The following is a 24,425-nucleotide window of genomic DNA, read 5'->3' as shown; positions in this document are numbered from 1 at the left end:
GTTAGCCGAGGCGTTGCTAGGTGAGCTAGCGGGCTTAGCAACGCTGCTCTCGTAGCCGTTACGCGCGTGCTGCGGCGGTTGATATCAGAAATAACGGTTATCTGTTTTAATTTGGACCACCGAATGACAACGAGAGAGGGGGGGTTAAGTGGCTAATCTGCAGCAGTTGCAGTCATTTATTATTAGTTTTTTGTTTTTTTTAACATTAAGTGTATTTTTAAAGACAGGAGCTTCTTGGGGAGGCCCCGCCGTCTCTTGACTCCTTCCCCCCACACCTCCCTATGTGTGAGTCTCCCGTGATTTGCCGTGAACACCCCGGGTGAAGTCGCAGTTGTCCTCGGCTGGGGGGACAACTTGACAGCGAGGCCCCTAGCTAGTCTCCCCTCCCCCAGTCCCGGCCGTCCACCCGTGCCCGCCCGGCCGTCCGTCCAGAACGACAGACCACCTTCTCGCCTGAGATTTGAAGCGGAGGGACGAAGGGAGGGAGGGTGGGTGGGGGGGATTTCGGGATACAGCTGAAAACCGTGTCCCGTCTCAACCGGGCCGCCGCAAACCAGAAGGGATGACTCTGGAGTCCATGATGGCTTGCTGCCTGAGCGAAGAGGCGAAGGAGTCGAAACGAATCAATGCAGAAATTGACAAACAACTCCGCCGAGACAAGCGCGACTCCAGGAGGGAGCTGAAATTACTTCTTCTCGGTATGTGGCACGCTTACTCCTCAAAAACACACACACACGCTCATCGCCATGTCTTGTGTCGTTGTGTGGAAACACTCACGTTCATGGGGCCTTCTTGGCAAAGCTAGCAAATATGCTACTAGTTAAGGTTGCTAGCTGGCTGGTTTCACTATGAGAAACGTTATTGCATGATTTGGGGGAAATGCGTGGTCAGTCTTATCGCTTACTGAGTAATATAGTTATATATGTGTGTAGTTAGCTGGCTTGTTTAGGTGCATATCTGCAAGAGCTGGCTAGCTAGCCATAGTGTCTCTTTACTCAAAGTAACGTTATGTATTTGCATTGGTGTGCAGACATTATTTGACATGATTGGCTAGCTCTCAAGCTAATTAGTCGGCCGACACGGAAAAAAACCTGCCACTGTGGTTTGTTAGCTGGTGATGGTTGAAAGGCGGAGATGGCCACCTGATAATAGAAGCAGCAGCTTTAGATTGCTTTACACTGTTGCTTTCACCATGTTGCATAACATTGTTCAACTGGGTGAAGCTCCAGGTGCCTCAGTTGGACCTTTTTGCTTGGTGTCCATTCATTCATTTATAATTGTCTGATATGTATTGGTCTTCACCCAGTGTCACAAATCTACCCATCCAAAGGACAAGGATACTGTGGGATTTGCCCCCTCATCCTGGAGTCTAGCTGAGTAGGTTAATGTTAGCTATTTTTATAGCTTGTGTGTGGGCAAGTGGAAGCTGCTGTTGAATAAGTTGCTCTGTACTGCATTGATTCATTGTTCTCTGGACACAAAAAGGACCACTGGGCTATGCTTTATCACAGGCGGGCTTGCGTTGCTTTCACAATTTTGCAATAGGCAAACTATGATCCGTGTGTTCATGTTACCCGCCAGCATTTGTGAAAGCTCCTTGGAAAAAGGAAAGTGTCCATTTGTAGGACAATTAGAATTATCTAGGTTGCATCCTTAGTTTCAAAACGTTTGCTCCCATTTCTCGCCCACCAAAAGCAGCCCTGGTTATTTGACATGTGTGTCTCCTTTCATTTCCCTGCTGAATACCTCAGCTTGGATAAGTAGGCCACACTCGAGCCATATACCGTTGATGGGACATATTCTAGTCTCGCACAATTGAATTGCTACTGCACTCCATCCTACCTGGTGGCCAAGGTGAGCGGGTAAAAAGGGAGCGTTTTATTTTTCGTGTCGCAGTTTTGAAAGTGTTTGCTCGTGTGCTGCGATCAAATTTCTCTTGCCAGATGATCAATAAACGGTTGGGTTGACAGTGACTCCAGGATATTTAGAAAATATGATGATCATTTACACTCTGTATAAAACATTGCGCAACCATCTGGTGTTCGATTTTTCAGTATATCCCTGATTTTGACAGCAGACATTAAAAAAAAACACTGATGGAAGTGTCAGTGTGTGAAAGGCAGAGAGAGCAAGCAAGACCTGCCTTCAGTCATGGTGTAAGTGGCCCATCCTGTGTGATTTAAGGCTGTCAGTGGACGCCGGGATAAGGACGTGTAAGGCAGGATTAGTGTAGGTCTTAATAGGCTTGGTTAAACACATCCGCTGCTGAGACTTTGAGATGTCACTGACTCCTATTATCCCCCCTGGCATTATTCTCAGGCCCGCAGCCTTCAGTGAGCTGCCTGTCTCTCTCCACACATCACTGGAGAAAGAAGACAACCTCTGTTTCTGAGAGTTTCCTCCTCGAGGACAAATGATAAACCGTTTAAATCTATTTAACCACCGCAGTTCATCAAATGCATTTTAAAGGGGAAGGACGAGATAGTGAGCTCTATATCGAGCACTGGACATTAATCCATCTTAGTTGGAACGTGGGAGTCCGGTCATTAGCTTCCCTGCAGTTTAGTGCATCTACAGGCGATGGGTTTTACATTTCAGCTTCACTCCATGCAACGTGCCCAACCGCTCCTTCTGGCCAAGTATACTACAGTTCATGTGTATGGATTTATTTATTTATATATACATATTAGTACTGCAATATTTTGTGGAGGCATGTGATTCACATTTCTTTTTAAGGTATCATAATTCAGCTTTTATCTCGTCTTGGGTGTCCGGATTTGTTTTCAAAAGATTCACGTAGGGTAGAGCTAAAACTGTTAGTTGAGCAAAATAAATTGATTTAACAACACTCGTTATCTAAATGATTAAGTAATATATCAAACAAAAATGTCATTAGTTTCTAGTTCCAGGTCCTCCAGTCAGATGATATGGGTTTTAAATGGAACATTTCTGGGATTTAAATGTTTTTTTAATTAGTTGCATTACATAATAAACTCAATGTGACATTTTAAAATTGCTTGTCTTGTCAGTCATCTCCAAAATGCTTAAATGGGTTGATCTGTCGACAGATGTGTAAAACCATGAAACGACAAATTCTCCCATTTTGAGTGTCTTGAAGCACAGTGTTTGGCCTTTTCCACTTGAAAATGACTTGATTGAGGAAATCTCTTACCAAAAATAGTTGCAGACAGACTAATCAATTAATCTGCACATTTTTTACCTGTAGATGGACAGATCGTAGCTTTCCCCGAAGTGTTTTTCTCTCTCTAATTCAGACCCACCCTCCCTCAGCGTTCCTCTCCGTTCCTGGCAGGGTTCGCCATACGACCATGGTGCATTGGCAAAACCGCCACGTCTCGTCAATAAAACAGTTATGAGGTTTTATTTCATGCCGGGCACAGGCATGACGTTTCCAGACGAGGAAAGGGTGAATGGTAGGGGTTAGTTAGGCAGTTAAAAACTATTCAAAAAACATCATACTTAGCCACTTGGTCAGAAAATAACAACTCTGCCAGCGCTGCAGCATTGCCCACAGGCTGGCTGCCTGTGACTGAGGCCATATCGGGCCATACCGACAGCTTCCTGCTCCACAGACCAGTGGTTTGCCTCTACTTGGTCAAAACACGGTGGACCAGGAGCTGTGTGGCCTTTGCTGCATCGGGTAAATGAACTGCTGGAGCGAGCGAACGGTCAGTAAAGTGAGAGGGAAGGGCAAACACTTTAGGGTTTCCCAAAGTGCTGACCGGGACAAACTGAAGCCTCCCAGTGAAGCTGCCATTGTACCAGTTGGCATTCATGAATATGTGGGCTTCACATGAAATATGAGAAACTGAGTGTCGGGCCATCAGTAAAAACTCCTCGAATGACATCAAAAAAGCATTTTTGGTCATCAGAGAATTTGTCAAGCAGAGTTATTTTTTTAAAAAGGGCCAAGAGTCTGCTTAACGGCCAAAATGTTTTGGACGGCGCGGTAGCACAACGTCCCAGGTAGAGGATTAAAGTACAGACGTTTGCCAAGTGCTCATTGATTGAGTTGTTCTTGTTGATCCCTCCCACCTCAGCAGCACGTCTTGTTATCAGCTTCAGACATCCTATCGAGGAACGGGCCGATTGAACTAGGAAGAGGATCAGGGGGATCGGCTCAGATGTTTATTGCTGACCTTCCTTCTCCTGCCAAGTCCTCTTATTTTGATCATATATGGCAATAGGGATCTTCTAGCTTCTACTCCTCGGTGGTTGTGTGTGTTTCTGTGCGTGTGTGATACGCTACTTTTAATGCTTGCGAATGTGAGGAGCTATGCGGACGGCCGACTAGTTATTCCTGAAATCCACTTTATCCTGATCAGATCTAAATTTTTTTAATATGGAAAACCGTGGAATGGGCTTTTGCAATATTTTGAGAGATAAGAAAATCAAACACATGACATATTGACTTATTCTCTATAGGTACAGCCCCAACGAAACACTTTGACAACCGTATGGTCGTTTTGTGTGTTTCATTTAGTTGTGAATGCGGTTGCAGCATTTCTGTGAATAGAAATGTTTTATCAACAGTCGTCATTTATTAAGATTTCATCTTTCGGCTTTTGATTTTGTTAGGAAAATAATGTTTTGCGTGTGTGTGTGGCTGACGTTAACACAGCTGGCTGGAGGAAGATTCGCCAAGGACATGGAAATGTCTACTAACGACGTACTTGCCGTGGGCTCTGTTGTACATCATTTCTATTAAGTATTCAAATATGAAGCGTGTGCTCTCAGTTCATAACGTAGGAAGATGGCACGTAAGCTCATCTTTTCAGTGGTTACGTCTCCACTTTGATCGCGAGCACACAGATGATGAACACGCTGTTTGTCTACGTGACGGAGGTGTATCTAATGTTTTGCTACGTGATGCGATAGTCAAAACGTTAGGACGTTGTGTTTGTCAGTTAATTTGACAGGCAAACTACTTATTACACTAAAATTACCTTTGCTATTGCAGTACAACTACAGCAAAAAGGTTCTCTTTGGGTATTGTCAAAGTATTGCACCTTTTTAGATACCGGAAGGTTCGGCACTACACTGGTGGGTACTGGAACAGGTCTCCTTTTTTAATTTGAGTGTTTTTGGTGTGTTATTTCATGATTTTTCTTTTAAAAGGAAGTTGAAAGAAGAGACCCAACTCAATCAGGGGACATTGTCGTTCATGGCCCTTAAATCCTTCCAGGGCCCCCAACGAGTGTCTCTAATTGTAACTCTGGATACTCTAAAAACTAACTTATCTACGTAATGTTCTGCTGACATGACACGTGTGCATTTCTGTTGATTTGGTTTCGGTATCTTGGTGACTTCAAGCAGGCTTGAGATTTGTCTGAGAAGTCTGTGTGCCGTGCGTTAGGCCTCGGTAACACCGCGGCTACTTTGTGCGGCTCTCAAGTTTGTTTGGAAATGTTTTGTTACGAGAGTGTGATGGAGGCACTGTTTGTACAGCGGGGACCGACTCGACTCGCGGAGCACGATTGCAGCAGGTTATGTGGGTTTAATGCAGTCTACGTATTTCAGTCTTTATCACGTCAAACTATCGTATACAATTTAAAGCGTTTTGATTTCATTCCAAGTCACTTTTTAAGTCAAAGGTAATGAGTTGCGTCATTCATTTTGAAGTCACAGTGAATTAAGCACGCACCACACCGTGTGTTCTTCATCACAGAACATTCCAGTAAATGTTCAGGCAGTCAACCTCACTACACACACACACACACACACACACACACACACACACACACACACACACACACACACACACACACACACACTTTGTCTCTCTTTATGACACGGTGTCTATTACACAGTTGCTCATATTGCCCACCAGTGCACAGATGAACACATGCACTCGTACTTAAATGGGGTCACGGTTCACTCTCTGGGGATATGGGGGTGATCGAGGCTAGATGGTGACTGTCCCATATACCGCCGCTACCTCCGTCCCCACAGGACGGGGACACGGCCTCCTCGCTCACTGCCAGTATCTTCAGCCCTCTCTCTCTGTCTCTGTGTGCTGACAGGGTGGCATGTTCATTCCTGTTTACTCCCACCAGCTGCCGTGTACAGTAAAGCCCACTCGTCTCTGCGATCGTACCATTTTAACTCGTGTCACTTCATCTTTCAATTTCGAGTTTGGATTTAGAACGACAGGCCGCACTTTCACTTGTCGTTTTTTCTCGGAGGATGTTAGTGTTGCGTCGTGGTGGTGCTTTGGAGTGTGAAAACGTAACGTTTAGGCTCGGTGCAGAGGTCATCGTTGGCGGTGTTGCGTGGTGTTCAGACATGTTTGTTTTTTTGTTTGATGATGGAGGCTGCAATCATAAACTGAATGCATGTGCTCTGTGCAGCAGCGGCAGAGAGTAGCAGCAATCAGATTTCACTCACCACGAGACAAAAGTAATGAGTTGACCAATGACATGATGGCGAAGGATTTGGCCTCAGAGCAGAAGGCAAAAGCCTCTATCTGGTCTCTAATATTTTTTTAAAATTTAAATCTGATTGCATTAATGTGGCAATCCGCAAACTATGTCTTATGAAGGTGGCAGCATCTGGAAGCTACACCTCTAACCTACACATACATTTTCACACACAACCCCTGATCCTCGGCCGCTGGAGCAGATCACGGACATTCAGAAAAATGTCTGATCCGCTTAAGAAAACCTTTGCCCATAGCAGAAGCTCGACCAGAGAGACTAATGCGTAGCGCGATGCAGCGCTACAGAGGACTGTGGGCTCCATACACCCCCGCCAGGCTCTACGCCTGTAATTTAAATGATATATATTTTACGGTTCACTCAAGACTGTCTTTGACTGATTGCATGAGGTATAAACTTCATCAACGTCAAGTTGGGATGGCCAAATTGCCCAACTCAATACTTTATAACGTCAATAAACCAATGAGTGACGTCACTATGTATACGTCCACTTAATACAGTCTATGGATCCTCTACCGAAAAACAGACGGGAGGTATTTCTGTTCGTTTTCTTTGTTATCAAAAACAAAACCTGGAAATCACGCATTTGCCTTTCATGCTTCGTATTGTTCAGCTCTGACCCCGATACTTCAAATGCTTTCTCCAGAGACCAAAGCAGATGCCGTCATTTCCTGTAATTCATCACGTGACCCGAGCTTTGGCTTGTTTGCCGTCCCCCACATAAAAACATTAGCACAGCTTGTTGTTGCGCATCAAAACATAGACCTAGCTAATTGACGATCAAAGTTGTCGTCGACTATTTCTGTTGGAAGATTTAATCAGTAAGTTGTTGCAGTCCTTCCCCCGCTGCAGTGACGCAAAGCCTGTTGAACATCGGCAACCTTTCCTTGGAGTAAATTAGCCTCCTGCCTCATGGTTTTGGAAGGTTTTTGCCCACCGATACATCTACACACACGTCTCTTATCGCTCGCCATATTGCTCCATTAGCTAACTGCGAACCACAAACGACGAGGTCTTTATTTGATGGGATGAATTTCTGTTCACGCTTCTAAGTGCAGGATGAGTCATCAAACATTGATACTGTTTTACAGGAAGACAGCATGATTTTGTACGTAAAAATACTTTTTTTTAAAGAGATAAATGAACAATTTACACAGGATTAAAACTGGGGAAATGGCATTTTTACCTCGCCGGGTGTTTTAAAGATCAAAGACAGAGCTCAAATGATATAACGGATCACTAGCGAATATCTTCTCTTGTAAAATGTCCGTTGTAATTAACACCTTTGTTTCATCACATCCCTCGTGTGTACACGGGAGAAATTGTCATTTTCATGAAGAGATCATCTTAAATAAGATTTATCTTCAGAAATAATGTCCACGTCTAGTATTTGGCATGTGTTTTCAGTTTGCAGCGGCTCGCACAGTGTGTATTGCAGATGGAAATACTGCTGCTTACTCCAAACCTTTTGTAAAAGCCTGTATTTGATTTTATTTTTGCTCACCCACACCTACTCGACCAGAACGGCACTCGGCAGCACACTCACTGGTGAACAGACAATGCTATCCTAAGGTGGACAGATGAACTTGTGTGTATGTGTGTAATGTGCAGTGAGTAGTGCGAGCTATATCATGTACAGTATATTCAATTTACAGCTTCGACACCCACGCACATTGAGCACTCAGCAGATGCAGAGACATCGGCACAAAAGCAGTGGTGTTGAGCCCGGATCCTGACGGCAGGCAACGCATGTTGGAAAGCTGCAGTAGAGCTGAGAACGATTTATATATCTCGCCCTCTTTCTTTTGTCTTTTCTGCTGGAGTCCTGTACTCTGTGTTGCCCAAGTCATTGCAGGAAAAAAGGGGGAAAGAAAATGGGCCATCGCAAGTGAAGGTAACATCGATGCCTTGAGGTTGACCACAGGATCCGTGTGTGTCCACAGTTGGTTAGGCAGCTGGTGTGTGTGTTGTGTAGCTCCAGGCCGCCTTGGCTCAATCCCTTTCCTTTGTACGCCAGAAAGAGGCCAGTTTCTTAGATGAATTTAGTGAAAGATTTAGACCCCCACTCTAGAGTTTGGTTAGCCTTGTGACTGCCTGATTCTTACAGCATCTTTCTGGCAGGCGCTCCTAAAAAGGCCAACATCTGGTTTGATGTAAAATCTCAGCTGTGTCTATTCAAATTTCTTCTAGCCGTTGAGATTTGATTGTCTAACCCCGTCTAAATCCGACGTAAACCCAGATAAGTCCATGCCGATGGACCAAATTATATCTGTGTGTGAATTAGCATGCAGGTTAGCCGTGACGCTGATAACAGGAAAAGCCACAGTTAGCAGGTGATGGCCTTGCTTGAGCATGAGGCCTTTTTGTGGCCTGCACGGGAAGCACAATGAAAGAAATTCTGAGATATGAGCAGACCGTGCAATCAAAGCAGGCCCTGCACACACACACTCACTCACACTCACACACACAGATATAACCTGATAGACCGACGACCTCGGCTCAACCGAAACTGCTGCACTAAGACAGCGGCGTGTCAAGTCCACCAGGTGTTGTGTCACAAGCTGACATCAGTCGCATTATGTAAAGGCTTATAAAAGCTAGCCTTGGCAACGGAGGGCTACAGGTAAAAGTGGGCGGCGTCTTAACAAGATCACATGTTTTCATTTCACTGGTTCTTCTCAGTTGGCCTTTATTGCGTGCACATTGTAGTTTGGCTTCCACTGATTGAGGCGTCTTGCTCTCGTCCGAGGGATGCATCAGTTTTGCAAAAAAGTTGTGTGTGTGTGGACAATCTGAGCTCTTTTGTCTTTTTCTCTCTCACACCGTCACACTCCTAACTACCTGGCACAGAAAGCGTTATCAAACCCAAGTAGTGTGTGAGCTATTTAAAAGTGACCCCTTTTTTCTGGGTCATTTCCAAAAAAGAAATAGATGGATTCTGCTTATGAATATCCAAAATTCTTGACGGAGAGGGAGGAGAATGGAAGGGGCATATTTCTAGCCTAAAGGATGTTAGGAGGGGTTGTGAAAAAGAGGAGGGGAGAGAGAGAGGGAGTGTATTTGTGGGGGAGAGCTGGTGAGGACATGTAAACGGTCGTGGCTGGTGCTGGTGCAATGTGGAGAGAGAGAGAGAGAGAGAGAAAAAAGGGAAGACAGAGGCTCGTAGTGTGTTGGCTGGTGAAAGAGGGACACGATAGTTAAGAGAACACAACGGAGGGAGATCTTGTGACGGGGTCACGAGAAATAAATCAGACTTCAAGCTGGAGAGCGACGCTCCTGCTCCTTTTTTTGCTGAAGCAGTCATTACCAGGACATTAGTGCCGCAGCTCCAGTACAAAGAAGACGCTCCCCGTGTGCGACTCCTTTTATGTTGTTGTTTATTGGTGCAAGTTTCACAATCACAGATTTTTATTAGGTTGGCTCTGTAGCTTTTTGCTGCACATCAAAGTCCATCTATAGTCTCTGTTCTCCAAAATTGGGCATTTAGTTGGAAGCGATGGAAGGAGGGTCGGTTCCCCTTTATGGACAACGAGTGTGGAAACACACTTTCTATCTGAGATTAAGGCATTTCTTCTTGCATCAGCGGATAAGCGGCTCTCTATCTATCTCCCCGACATGTTCACGGTGCTGGGTGTTAGGTACTGACCTCAGATCAGCCCACCTTTTAAAAAGTCTCGGTGGAGAGCCGAGGCCCTTCGTCTTCAGAAGATGAAGAGCACAGAACCGGCCTGAAGGGCTCGCAGTTATATTTACTGTCTGCTACGAAAGAGTGGAGAGAGAGAGAGAGAGAGAGAGAGAGAGAGAGAGGAGGGGAGAGAGAGAGAAAGAGAAGGGGTGGATGGGAGTTTTTCTTTCTTTCTTTCTTTTTTTTTAAAGAAGGAACTAAAAAAGAGAGGCAGACAGAGGAGGGGTTGCTATAGTAACAGAAATATGGCTGCTCTTCAAAAACCTTGAATGTAGGTGGTGGTGAGATGAGAGTGTGTGTGTGTGTGTGTGTGTGTGTGTGTGTGTGTGTGTGTTTTCCTCCTCGTCTTTCCCTTTCATTTTTGCAGATATTATGGATGTGCTGGATCCCTTTTTGATTTCACTGAGGACTGAAAAGCCATCAGCTCTTTGTGTGTGTGTGTGTGTGTGTGTGTGTGTGTGTGTGTGTGTGTGTGTGTGTGTGTGTGTGTGTGTGTGTGTGTGTGTGTGTGTGTGTGTGTGGCCTGAGGGTGGTGTTTCTGGGCATGTAGAACATAGAGGGCTAGTGTGAAATGTGGGTTAGACCCAACAGACCAAGCCAAGTGGGGGGGTTTATTTGGCAGTCGCCGTCGGTCTTGAAAAGCTTAAAAAACGTAGCGTTTCCCTCAATGCATTGATTGTGTTAATTCCCTTTTTAAATTAATGGTGTTTTGGTGAAATAGATGCAGAATAAATCTTTCCAAGTACACGTCCGTTATCCCACCGCCTCTTCTCGGGCTCCTTTTATGCGTAAATCTCGGAAACCCGACACCGCTCGATGATCTTACAGCCCGATATGGACTCAGGAGGGCAGAGGAGGATCACTGCAGGAATGCAGCCTTTTTGACAACGACCCCTGCTGTCACCTTTTGGCAGAGGCCGTTTAGGGCTGGATCCTGAATGTAGGCCAAGTTGTCATTGTCATATTTACTAAATTAGCCTGTATTTCCTCCCATCACACACACAGACACACACACTTACTCGCCTCTTCTCCTTTTCCTGGAAGTAGTTTTTGATTCGCTCATGCTCGATAACACGCTGACGTCGGACAAAGAAGCTTTGGAGTAAATTTGCTCGTAACCAGTTTAGTTAACAATCTTGGAATTGAGGAAGAGGGATTTCATAAAGCGTAAAACTGACTTGGATCAACACCCCCGTTTTTTTTTCTTCTTCCCCCTGGGTTTTAAAAGACCATTACTGGCTTTATTTCTCACCAGCCGGTAATGAATGAATCACTAATAAAACATCAGATGCACAAACGGGGCCGCGGCGTGTTTTCTTGGATCTCTTCAACTGGCATCAAAAGTTTTCTGCCATTTTCTTTTGCCTTTCATGGAGCATCTGTCTCGGATCACAGACTTGGCGCGTCGTGAATCCGTCTTTGCACAAATGAGAAATCAGATTTTTTTTTTTTTTAAAATGAGTTATCCTCTAATTGGAGGGGATGGTAAGACGAGCGCCTAATGGGAGAGAGCAATATGAATCAAACCCTCATCACAGTGAATGTCATTTCAATGAATGTTGTGACGTAGTAAATGTTGTGTTGGTTGTGTTACATCTACGGAAGGGTATTTGCGGTTTTTGTGTGTATAAAAATCCAACATTTCCATGAAGTTCAGGTCACTGCTTTAAGGGAATGGATATAAACGTGATGGGAAAATAATTTTATACAATAACCAAACTAAATTCGTTGTAGTTTGCTTCTGTTTTTTGTATTAAAACACAAACTACAGCATAATTTTACGCACTAATGCTCATGCAGCGTTCCAACAATATTTAAAGATCACTAATGCGACACATTTATTTATAGCCGTGCACCGTCGCTGTGTGCTGATCTTATTTTTTTTCTTTTTTATATGTTAAGGCCAAGAATTGGTTGCCAATTCCTGAAAATGGTTGCCAGTAAACATCGTCATACTGCTTCTGGTGTACAAGGACAATGAATACACGGAGTAGTACTTCTTACCCTTAGATTCCTTTCAAATGCAATAAATCCTTTTACATAATGTTATTTACATCACGAGGCTACAGCAGCGCGACCTGAACAACACTGAGTCAGCTTTCTGACACTTGATGCCTATAGATGATTGGAAAGTGGCCGATAACTTAACTTTGCTAAAGAATGGTGTTTTTCTTTAGATATTTCCCCCCAAATCTCATCCTGTGAGGCAGAAATTCTCACAAAACCTTTTCCTCCCATTTTCTTGGCATCCCTGATAAAAGAATGTAGTTTGTTTGGAGCATGTTACGCTAATGGTCATAAACAAGACTACGCAGGCCTTCGTCACGCCGTCTCACTCACTTTATTGACTACATGTCGTCCTTTTTTTTCCTCTTCAGGTACAGGAGAAAGTGGCAAGAGCACCTTCATCAAGCAGATGAGGATCATCCATGGAGCCGGCTACTCAGACGAAGACAAGAGAGGTTTCATCCGGCTTGTTTACCAGAACATTTTCACCTCCATGCAGGCCATGATCCGCGCCACCGAGACCCTGAAGATCCCCTACAAATTTGAACAGAATCGGGTAAGGAAATATCCTCCCTCCTTCCATCCCTCCTTCCCTTCCACCCACCAGTCACCTGTTCCAGAGTCGCCTTTGGTTATGTGAACGGTGGGATTTCTGAACTGAACACTGATATTGAGCCTCTTTTGGATGTCGTGTGTGTGTGTGTGTGTGTGTGTGTGTGTGTGTGTGTGTGTGTGTGTGTGTGTGTGTGTGTGTGTGTGTGTGTGTGTGTGTGTGTGTGTGTGTGTTGAGCATTAAACATGTACAGCATCATCCTGGTCTCATGTCCGTCGTGTCTGAAAAGATGGCGTGGGCGGCGATCGTCTCGGGGTCTGCGCTCCAACAAAAAACAACAACGAATCCAAACACGAGTGTAGCAAAAGTTCATGGGAGCGACTGCCACTCATCTTCATCCTCATCCTACAACCTCTTCATCAGTTCCCAGTTAGAGCAGCGGTGTTTAATTCCTAGGAAAGAAAATGTTCAGTTGCATTGAAGTTGTCTCGCAGAAAGCTTGTTGTGGGTCATCGCGAAGACACGTCTTCAGAAACAAGTTCATCATTGTCTCGATTCCTCTCAACTCGTTCCCATCGCGTGTGTTTTGTTCCAGTCCAACGCCATGCTCGTGAAGGAAGTAGACATCGAGAAGATCAACGGGTTCGACTTCCACTTCATCGCAGCGATCAAAAGCCTGTGGTCCGACCCCGGGATCCTGGAGGCCTACGACCGCCGCCGAGAGTACCAGCTCTCCGACTCCACGAAATAGTACGTCCGTCTGTTTCGCTGTCTGCGTGTGTGTTGAAATGTGTGTGTTGAAATGTAGGATTTAAGAGTGGAAAGTGTGTGAGTGACTCGTGTGGACGCTGGTTTGGGAACTGATGCACATTTATCCTTGATTCTTAACGATCCTGAGCTTATACGAGCGAATATCTTGTATATTTTAGCGCTCGTCAAGCAAAATTCTGAATTTAAAATTACAATATAATTGTCTTGTAATATAATAGTAATGTCCAAGTTCCCAAACCCATGTATGACCGTCTGGTTTAACTTTATACACTAATGGATTATGTGGAAAAGCATTGGCTGTGTGCTTTAATGAATGTGACCGTTAACTAAGATGCTATTTAAAGGGTCCGTTCACCATCAGGAGAAGAAGAAAACGTTTTCCCTCCACAGACATGTCGCTGACAAATGTTTTTAAAAACCTTTATTTACTTGTCGTTTAACAAAACTATCTGCTTAGCGAGATAACGCCCGAGGTAAGTTGAAAAGGAAATTGACCCTTTATTTCTTGCGTGGCAGGGAAACGGAGTGTGTTTGCTTGTGTTTAATGAGTGTAATTACCTGTGTATAATTACCTTGTTAGGCTGCTGAATTTTGCCATATGTCAACAGCATGTGGACAAAAAGCCACAATTTAACAACCCGATGTGAAACATCTACACGCCACAGCAGCAATAGACACTTTCTCTACGTTAGTTATTGCTACCATAGATGTTTATCTCTCTCTATATGATCATTGTTGGAAAGTTTATTCAGTTCATGCAGTTTCAGATATCAACACGGTGACATTAAAGCCGTCCTCCACCCTGTCATTTCACCACAATCCAGTTGAATGTCTGAATGAATGAAGTTAAGATGCACGCCTAACCTGGGATTAAAGATAATTGATGCGGTGTACACTCACTGTTGCACGTGGTGTCACAGGATATGAGGCTATTTGCTGTAATTCTGTTCTAATAACCTGTGACCTGAGGCTAAAAGGGACTTAGCTCACTGCGCCCCCTGGATGTGGACTCGCTGTACTGCAGTTTAACGATGCCTCCAGTCAGTGTGCGTGCGGGGTGTGTCTGCTATGTTGAGAAATATGTATGTCATTGTGAATATGTTTTGCTTTGTGTTTTGTTTTTGATGTGAGAAAAAAAAGCATTGCATCCGACTTCATTTCAGTGTTCATACTGTTCATGTATATCTCCAGTTACCTTAGCGATTTAGACCGTGTGACCGCAGAGGGATATGTTCCCACCCAGCAGGATGTGCTGAGGGTCCGTGTTCCCACCACGGGTATAATAGAGTACCCGTTTGACCTGGAGAACGTCATCTTCAGGTACCCTCCATGTCACCGGGGCGAGAGGACAGAAACCACTGATGCCGTCAGGCTGGATGCAAAGTGCTCAAATTACAACTGTATGGTCAAAAAAACAAACAAGAATAGACCCAGTTGTGTCCTGTAGAGTTAAAAAATAAAGGTTATGTTTAGATCAAACGAGCCCGAGGGCCACGTTGCACAACCCGACTAAGATATCAGTGGTTTGTGTTCAGATGTGTGCGAATGTTCTGGCTCCGGGATCACGACTCGAGGGCCAGACGTGGTGCACGGTAGCGTTTTTTTTGGAGAGCAGCCACTAAATACTAGATGAAGAAGGGGTCGGCGAGGTCAAAGATTCACTGGAGGAAAGTTTCCGAGCACAATTTGGAAACCTTAAATCATTTAAACTTTAAAAAAAACTACAAGTTGAACATGGTAAGGAATCTGCTCCTCCGCTATCCTCTACCACACCCGTCCGAACCTTCTTTATCTAAAAACACTGCTACTACTGTCACTGACGCCACCTCACTGTCTCCACCTCCAAAGTACTCAAAGTCACGTAAACTAAAAGCTTCAGTTGCAAGTTAACCGATCCTGAAAGTCTGGATGGTGTTGGTGGAGCAGTGACACGGACTAACACCCTTTATGTTTCTGAGATGTCGCCTTTTTTTCTGTAAAGCTTCCTCAACAGGACTGATCCACACTTCCTGGAATGAGGGGGGGGGGGGGGGGGTTGCGATAATTGCCTGTCACGCTTTATATAACTGTTTTTCTGTCTTTTTTCTCTCTCTTCATCTCTCCTCTTTCCCCTCCTCCTCCTCCACGACCGGCCTGCCTGTAGTTATCTTTCCGATCTGGATCGTATTGCAGATCCTGGCTATCTTCCCACTCAGCAGGATGTGCTCAGGGTGCGCATCCCCACGACAGGAATCATAGAGTACCCGTTCGACTTGCAGAGCATCATCTTCAGGTAGAAAGATGGCCGCTTTCGCCTCAACCCATGTTCACCATCAACCCTCATACGTCCTCTCATGTGTTTTTTTTGTCCCAAAGCGCCGAATAAACCCGTGTTTTTGTCCTCCAATTCAACTGGAAGAATCCAATTGATGCATTGATAAGTGTCTGTATCTATCCCATAACGCTTCCCCCCCTTTGCGATCCAAGAAATAAAAAAGCCATTCCCATTTTTGCATCCTACACTTTCTTTTACCACACACACACACACACACACACACACACACACACACACACCACAACCCCCTGATGAACACAAAGTCCTACATTCTGGTGCCCGGTCTCTGTAAATGGGTCACCTCCTCTCCTCTTCCTTCTCCTCCTCCTCCTCTCTCCTCCTCTCTGGCTGGCAGAAGAAACGAGGTCGTCCTCTCCGCGGTAGAGGAATGTTATTTTGGGCGTCGGGTCCTGCAGGGCCTGTATATTGGCCCTGGGTCTCTGCGGACACCTCAAGCGGACTGGGCCACCACCAGGGGGCGCCCCTCCCTTTAAGCATTGTGAATCCATATTAGCTTCTTGTGCAGCTCTCTGAGGACACCGGGTCTTGAGCTTTGCACCCCGGCGTGTCCGGGGGTCCGACAGGGTTCGGGGAAGTGTTAAGCATTAAATAGCGACGATGCCCTTTTTTTTTTTTTTGGTGTGACGGCTTTTGACCGGAAAAGATTCTACTGAATCGGTTTGATGGTGATGGCTTTAATGAAACTGGGACCTGAACTCCCTGACGAGTGAAGGGTGACCTTGTCGAGGAGAAGCTCGGGGAAAGCGGGAACCTTATGAGGATTCGGCTTCGGGGGCCGTTAATGAACGGCTTCATATATCCATCGTGCATACGCCGTTTCCACTTGTGCTGCAGTCTCCTCGGCTCGTAGTTTCTCATTCGGCGTTCCTCGACCACGAACGAAAGGATCCCGCCATCCGAGGTGCCCTCTGTGTCTCACATGTAAACTCTGCCTCCTGTCCTCCATCTTTGTCTTCCTCTCCGTCTCATCTTTGTCCTCCATGTTATGTTTCCCCGTTTGTCCTCTACAAGTGCGTTTTAGTTCTCTCAAAACTTCACAACTTGTTTGCGTGCGGTGCTTTATTACACACACACACACACACACCTGGGAAGGTTGAGCTGCTGTCTAGTAGAGAAATGAATGCTTTCTGACCTTCCACAGTACAGACTGATCTAGTATCAGATGTGATGTATGAGCACACGGATGCCACTCAGTTTGAGAACTCCAGCAACACATTTCTTTAGTTCCTCGTGAGATAAAGTGCACAATCAGATAGAACATCTTCTACACAGCTTCCTGTGTATTCCAGTGCAGGTTTTTTATTTAATTCATTACTATAAAACCATTGATTCTCATTCATTATCCACGAGGAAGATGCAATTAATGATTTATTACAAGTAACTGTAGTTTCTGGCTTGCAGCTCCGACATTGAGGCTGAAAGTAACACAATGTCCTAAACTGAGTGGCATTGGGTGTTTAAACCTGATCCTAGATCCGTCTCCAACAGGAAGCCTTCGTCTTTGTGGCGTGCATGACTCTCCTGTTCACAAGGACAGACGCACAATCACACCGCACAGTTGTTTGTTTTTAGCTACGTCTCAAACATAGAGAGCTCCTCTGAAAACACACAAATAGGATTTTAAATCTCTTCTCAAGGTGTTGAGTCCATCAGGTTGTGTGTTGTTTTAACCAAATGTTTAATAAAATATAGTTAACGGGACAAACGACCTCCTTTAATGATCGGCACCCAAAAATAAAGGCTAGTAGAAACGAGTTATGGCCGTCGTTGGCTCGCAGGATGAGAATATCTCTTTATTTGGGTCAAGTGCTGACACTTTAAGGAAGACGTCTTCACCTGAAACTGGTCTGTTCCTCTTTTTGTAAAGTTCTTCTGCGATATTCACAGGATGTAATGTAAAATGAACAACTTGATACCACAAATAAATACATCCTGATGGATTCAAAACCTTTTTTTTTTAAAGTGCTGTCTATCTAGACATGAGAGTACGGAGACTGAGCCACCAGGAGGTGGAGGTGTATGCTAATGTGTCTTTTCTTCTTCTCGCTCCTCCACCTCGTCCTCTTCACCGTCCACGTCAGGATGGTGGATGTCGGAGGTCAGAGGTCAGAGCGGAGGAAGTGGATCCACTGCTTCGAGAACGTCACCTCCATCATGTTTCTGGTGGCGCTGAGCGAGTACGACCAGGTGCTGGTGGAGTCCGACAACGAGGTGGGTGGACCCTGACGCTCATGAAAGGTTTTCTACGAGCACGTTTGAGCGCTGACGTGCAAAAACAATTGGTTATAACGTTGTCTTTTGATTCTACGGATGTTTAATATATCAGTATTTAACTGAGAACAAGAAAAAAAGATAATTTGACAAAGAATTGTGTTTTTTTTTTAACTGAAAAACTCACTAATGTGTGTTTTACCTCCTCTATGGATTCTAGAAGATGTGGCAGCTCATTTGCTGCTAAATTACCTCCACATCAGAACTATTTCAAAGCATTACTGTGTATTTTTGACTCAATCCTCCACTTTTTCCTTTTAAACGTGTGTGTGCACGCAGCCCTGCAGGCTTATGCCCTTTTATGGGGTCATTTTGTGTTCTGGCACATGCTTCTAGTATGTTAGTAACAGTATTTATCATCGTAAAAACAGAAGGATTTAGACTTTTATTCGGGCCGGTCTGAAGAAGAAAAGCAAGAAGCAGAAGTAAACAAACCGTGTGTGATGCTGGTGGATGAGTCCCGCTGTTCTTCACACACCAACGCAGACCTCCAGTAATGTCAGGTGACGCTCATCCGTCTCTTCTCTCTGTTCTTCCTCTCTGCTGCAGAACCGCATGGAGGAGAGTAAAGCTTTGTTCAGGACGATCATCACCTACCCCTGGTTTCAGAACTCCTCCGTCATCCTCTTCCTCAACAAGAAGGACCTGCTCGAGGAGAAAATCTCCTACTCGCACTTGGTGGACTATTTCCCAGAGTTTGATGGTGAGAGTGTGTGTGCGTTAGTGTGTATGTGTGTGTTACTTATCTAGTAGACTGTCTGAAGCCGCCTCTTTACATGCAGCTAATGTGAATGTGTTATCTAAAACTTCCACTTTCCACCAATCTATCATCGGATATCTCCTTTTGTGACAAAGGATGTGTAACATGGGCACAGAGCGACTGCATTTTAAAGTTGAACATTTACACCTATAAATGTGGAGCTTTTGCCCGGTAGCAGATACTTAGCATACCAACAGGAAGCAGCTCGACCGGCTCTCCACAAAGTCATAAACCACAGACACACTGGTGTTCACTAACATGAAGGAAACGCCACAATAGTGTGTGTTTTTCTGGTCATGTTAGCTGTTTCGCAGTCATTATGCTAAGCTAATGCTCCATACTAAATGCACAGACACAACATAAGATAATCCTTTACTAGTCCCTCAGTGGGGAAATTACAGGATTACAGCAGCACTGCTCACAAGTAAATCAAGTAATATAAATAAACAGTAGAACTGTAATAAAACATTAAAAATGAATAGTAAGAAGAATGTTAAATATACAGATGGAATAAAAATGTGTATAAAAGTACTTGAACATACTTGAAAATGTGTATAAAAGTACTTAAACATACTTTAAAATGTGTATGAAAGTACTTAAACACGTAAAAATATGTATAAATACTTCAACATACTTAAATATGTGTATAAAAGTACTTGAACATACTCATAAATGTGTATAAAAGTACTTGGACATACTTAAAAATGTGTATAAAAGTATTTGAACATACTTAAATGTGTATAAAGGTACTCTAACACACTTACATGTGTATGAAAGTGCTCTAACACACTTACATGTGTATGAAAGTGCTCTAACACACTTACATGTGTATAAAAGTGCTCTAACACACTTACATGTGTATAAAAGTGCTCTAACACACTTACATGTGTATAAAAGTGCTCTAACACACTTACATGTGTATGAAAGTGCTCTAACACACTTGAAGGTGATGGACGTTGCACCAGGAGATGATCAAAGTGATCACATGGCGTCCGTCAGTTGGTTTCTTCCTGCGTTCCTATAAAGACATAAACGTCTTCGTGTTCTCTGCTCCGTCCTTCAGGTCCTCAGAGAGACGCGCAGGCGGCGCGGGAGTTCATCCTGAAGATGTTCGTGGACTTAAACCCCGACAGCGATAAGATCATCTACTCTCACTTCACGTGTGCCACGGACACTGAGAACATCCGCTTTGTGTTCGCCGCCGTCAAAGACACCATCCTCCAGCTCAACCTCAAAGAGTACAATCTGGTGTGAGGCGGCACAAAGCGCACGCCTCTCTGGGAGCGTGCGCTCCCAAGCTCACATGCATTACACACAGCGCACCGGCTCACACACACATACACACACACACACACACACACAATAACAGAACCCGTCCCCTTTTTTGTTCTTTCTGCAGTACATTCACAAATCCGCCCCGACGCTTCCCCTTCTTCTCCGTCGCTCGGCAGCTTGTTTTGGACTGTACAGTGACTGAAGGGGACTTTGGTGTGTGCGTGTGTGTGTGTGTGTGTGTGTGTGTGTGTGTATTTGGGGCTAGCGAGGAGAATAGCGGCATCGAACACCTCCCCTCCCCCCTCCGGAGTCGACCCCCAGCGGTGTGAGATCAGATCCTCCGCCGTGTCCCTCGCTGAGCTCCCATCAGTGTCCCAAAAAACCACAACGGGGAACCAGCGGGGCGTGGCTTCACGTCTTCACGGGACAGGAAGTGACACACCGGAGACACACAAAAGGGGGCGGGGCCGAGGATTCTGTCTCCATCCAGCGTCTATGAATGTACACCACCAGTGTGAGCATCAAAAAAAGATATATATTATGAAGTAAATGCATAAATTAACACACTTTAAGTTGAAAAAAAACAAAAAAGCACGAGAGGGGCAAGACATAGCTAATCAAAATATGTTAATTGCTGAGTTTAAAAATGTTTTTAATGATAAAATTTGTTCTTACGTCGACTTCTATTCAACACGCGATGGCTGAAAGGTGATGAGAAAATCTATCAAAAACTAAAACTTGACTAAGTATCCTTTAAAGATTTTTGTGTTTTTACATATTTTTTTTAAGTTAATCGCATTGCTTCTCTCCTTCAGATGTGTTTCTGTCCGGCTCCACTGACGCACGCCTCACGTTTTATTAACACTCGAACACTAGCGGAGCGAGAGGCTCTGATTGGTGGAGGGAGGTGGGGCAAGCGTGATGTCATCGCTGTTTTTAATCAGCGCCACACCTGCAAGCTCGCTCAACAAAATTAGAAACACCTCTGATGACATCACACCCCGGGGGTCGCTCAGCCGTCCAATCAGACGACACTTCCTGACATCAGGACGCGTCTTTTTATTTTAATTTTTTTTACTGTATAGTCACTTTGTTGATATTTAGATTGCTTACTGTTGAGAGGAGGAGGAGGAGGAGTATGAACCTTTCACAGACACTCTGAAGTTTGTGTATATTTGTTTGTAAATACATATACACAAAACACTCCTGTACAAAAACTAAAATCGCTCTGTGGTACACCATCTTTGGCACAAAAAAAAAAAAAAATCAACTTCTTTCATTAGCATACAGTTTTTTTCCCTTTATGAATTTATGGTAGTAGTAATACTGTGATTATGGATTTATTTTTTTTGTTGACTTGATACACGGAGCCGGCAGACGTCTTCACAGATGGTTTCTAAGAGTAATTAAAGTTTGTTTTTTTTATTTATCTAATTTATGGACCAGGTTTTTGAAGGTGTTGATAATTTGATTGCTTTTGAGTCCGTCATGTCGAAGCTCTTTTCTCTCCCGGCGGAGCTGCTTGAGTCTGAACTGCTGTAAAAGAAAACACACAAAAAAACCTTTTAAAGAAACAAAAAAAAAAACCTGAATGTCTGGTATAGTAAGGACTTTATCTCTGCTTTCTATTTCTTATCGAGACATTTCCAGTTGTACTTTTTCGCCATCACGACTCCATCCACGATGATACCGTTTTTCTTTAGGAGCCCTCGCACTTGTTTTTTGATTTTAAGAAAAAAAAAGAAGAAAACGCAACAAAAAAAGGAGAGAGAACTTGTATTTCCTCTCCGTTTATAGACGCTGTAATGCAAACCTAGAAAATCATGTACGGAGCGAACGTAGGTGGAGTTTTTTTAAATTGATTGCAGTCCGTGCTTGCTCTTTGTAATTTAACACAAACATTCAGTTGTTGCATTGTTGATTTCCAGTTTCTTTGAGGCTTGCGTTGATAGTGCCAGTGAAGTGCAGATATACTTTTATTTTGGCGGGGAAGAGGGGGGGGGTCTTTGACCTTTTTTTTTTCCTACAGGTGACTTATTTTCCATCCTCCATTTAAGGGCTATCACAGTGCATCAGACGGTACAGGACGGCAGTGAAGGAGGCCTCCACTGCTGCGGGTGCAGGGCGGGTGCAGGGCGGGTGCAGGGCGGGTGCAGGGCGGGTGCAGGGCGGGTGCAGAGTTTACCAACACTAAAGCGGCTCTCGTTGTCTATTTATTTTACGTTTGAACTGGGTGGACCTCGTCTCTTGACTCTCCACCTCTAAAGACACTACCAGGACAAGTATTCCCTCCACCACCCCAAAGTATGTTGGACTTGATGGCCATGCTTTGTGGCTTTTGCATGTTTTTAACCCATTAACTACACTTTTTTGATGACTATTTCGTCCGTTTTTTAAAATTGATTTCCTCGTCTGCCTCTTCACGCTCGAGGGGTCTGAGGAGGAGCTCGCAGAGAGTTCGAAGTCGATCATGAGGGAATTCTGAGTTGACACGCACACGTTTCTTTGTCACGCTGCTTCAAAACTCCCTCTATCGCATTTAAATGAGCTCAGAGGGGACGCACACAATCCAGGAGTTCCTCCTGATGGAGGACTGTGCTCTCGTCCAGATGTAAGACATCTATCCCTCACTGTGTGGAGCTCTCTGGGTCAAAAACAAACCCTAAAAGTCGTTTTTCCCGCCTGTTTTCTCTCAGACGAGCAGAAACAAAAGGCCGCAGAAAAAAAGACAGAAATCAATTTAAAAAAACCTGAAATGTTTGCTTTTAATAAACTAAAAGGGGGAAGCGTTGGCGTTAAGGTTGAACACTAGGTTAACGGGGCCAACGTATACTTTTTAAAACACGCATGGCCCTTAAATGAACTACGACACTACCATCAGAACCATCGACCGGTTCCAGTATTGTAAGCGCGGAGCGACAAACCAGGACGGACCACCGAGTGTTTTCCAGCTCGTTGAGGTTTCCCGTGTTGAACGGTGGCGAGTCACGTCGTGTTTTTCACACTCGGCGCTTCGGGGGCCTGAAGGTGCCGACCGGCGCTTCTCGGTCGAGTGTTTGTGTGTTTGTTCACGCGTCATCGAGCCGCAGAGCGTCCACTAAAAGAGTTCTGACGCCCGGTGAGCGGCTGCATCGGTTCCTCACCACTACGCACTCTTATTGTTTTGCCTTTTCATTGCCTTTTTTTTTTTTTTTCGAATAATGAAAGATGGCGGTTTATTTTCGGGGGTGTGTGACCGTGGTTGTGTGGTGTCTCTTCCGGTGGACGTATCTTTTGGAGTATTCAAAACTTAAAATCTTGTTCCTTTTTTTTCCGTCTGTGTGTTTTTCTCCATTTCCTGTACGATAAAAAAACATTACCAGAACTTTATTATTTAGGACCACTTGATTTGTTTGATTCGTCCTCACTCCAATGAAACCTGAAGGTCAATTGTGTAGTGGCGTGTGTGTGTGTGCGCGTGTGTGCGTGTGTGTGTGTATAAAACACTTCTTCTTTTTTTTTTCTTTTGTATGTAAACCAAATGTAAATGATGTATTATACTGAGTGTGCCAACCCCACTCTCTCTAGAGCCCGGCTCTCTCTAAGTGCCAACGCTGTGGTCGCCATCAAAGACCACCGGAGACGCCCTCCTCCCTCCCTCCCTCCCTCCCTCCCCCTCTTTTTAACACCAGAGACTAAACGGATAGATGATTAAGTACACACAAAGACTTTATTCTGTATTTAAGATTGAAGATTTAAAAAGATAATCTGTTTTTTAAGGAAACTTGTAATTATAATTGCATGTCGCTGTTTTTATTTTGCGTCTGATGCTTCGACGTCTTCATCGACGAGCGAAAGCCCTCGACGAAGAAGAAGAAGATGGGGGGAGGGGGGTTCAATCAGTTGGTTATTATCGATTATTGATTTACATAACTCTTGCCATATTTTTTTATGTGTTTCATGTATTTGTTTTTCAACCACTGTTGCCTGATCCTCATTCAAACATGACTTATGATCATTGCCGCCTTCTAAGAGAGAAACATAATGACAAGGTATCTGTTTTAAATTGAAATAAATTTGTTCCTATACTTGCTTCATGGTGTGTGCGTTGAGTGGGTTTTATGATTTTTTTATTTTAAATATTTATTCAAAGTCACAGCTGTTGAAAGGTAATCGTGAAGTATATTACAATTATTCTTCCGTGAAACTAAAGTTTTGACTTTAAACAGTGAGAGCACATTTCTTGGCGGACCGGGTCTAGATTATCATACTTCTTCTCTCCTTTTTTAAAATATGTCGTTAACATTTATTATGGCGGCGATAGAGGCGTA

The 24,425-nt window shown here is 44.3% G+C and overlaps 1 protein-coding gene across 2 annotated transcripts; it reads left to right on the top strand.

Annotated features, from left to right (window-relative positions):
- The first annotated feature begins 518 nt into the window (after window positions 1–518).
- LOC137803009 (guanine nucleotide-binding protein G(q) subunit alpha-like) lies at window positions 519–20,889 on the top strand. 2 transcript variants are annotated; one of them, XM_068601253.1, is made up of 7 exons: window positions 519–698; window positions 12,522–12,706; window positions 13,299–13,453; window positions 15,618–15,746; window positions 17,891–18,020; window positions 18,630–18,783; window positions 19,904–20,889. In XM_068601253.1, the coding sequence occupies exons 1-7, from the start codon at window positions 563–565 to the stop codon at window positions 20,092–20,094; spliced, it is 1,080 nt and encodes a 359-aa protein (XP_068457354.1). In that variant the 5' UTR covers window positions 519–562; the 3' UTR covers window positions 20,095–20,889. The 2 variants fall into 2 exon arrangements, with proteins under 2 accessions (XP_068457354.1, XP_068457355.1); XM_068601254.1 differs by lacking the exon at window positions 15,618–15,746 and adding an exon at window positions 14,666–14,794.
- The last annotated feature ends 3,536 nt before the right edge of the window (window positions 20,890–24,425 follow it).

Source organism: Clinocottus analis, unplaced genomic scaffold (genome assembly GCF_023055335.1).
Source record: "Clinocottus analis isolate CAN_PGR_092001 unplaced genomic scaffold, fCliAna1.0.p SCAF_5, whole genome shotgun sequence".
Lineage (NCBI taxonomy): Eukaryota > Metazoa > Chordata > Actinopteri > Perciformes > Cottidae > Clinocottus > Clinocottus analis.
Note: the sequence above shows the minus strand (reverse complement) of the source record. Positions and strands in the feature narration are given on the sequence as shown.

What these genes read in the sequence shown, in the direction of transcription:
- LOC137803009 (XM_068601253.1), top strand. Translation starts at nt 563, where the DNA reads ATGACTCTGGAGTCCATGATGGCTTGCTGCCTGAGCGAAGAGGCGAAG. An exon ending in ACAAATTTGAACAGAATCGG is followed by an intron (nt 12,707 to 13,298) that starts GTAAGGAAATAT and finishes GTTTTGTTCCAG; the next exon opens with TCCAACGCCATGCTCGTGAA. An exon ending in TTGCAGAGCATCATCTTCAG is followed by an intron (nt 15,747 to 17,890) that starts GTAGAAAGATGG and finishes CGTCCACGTCAG; the next exon opens with GATGGTGGATGTCGGAGGTC.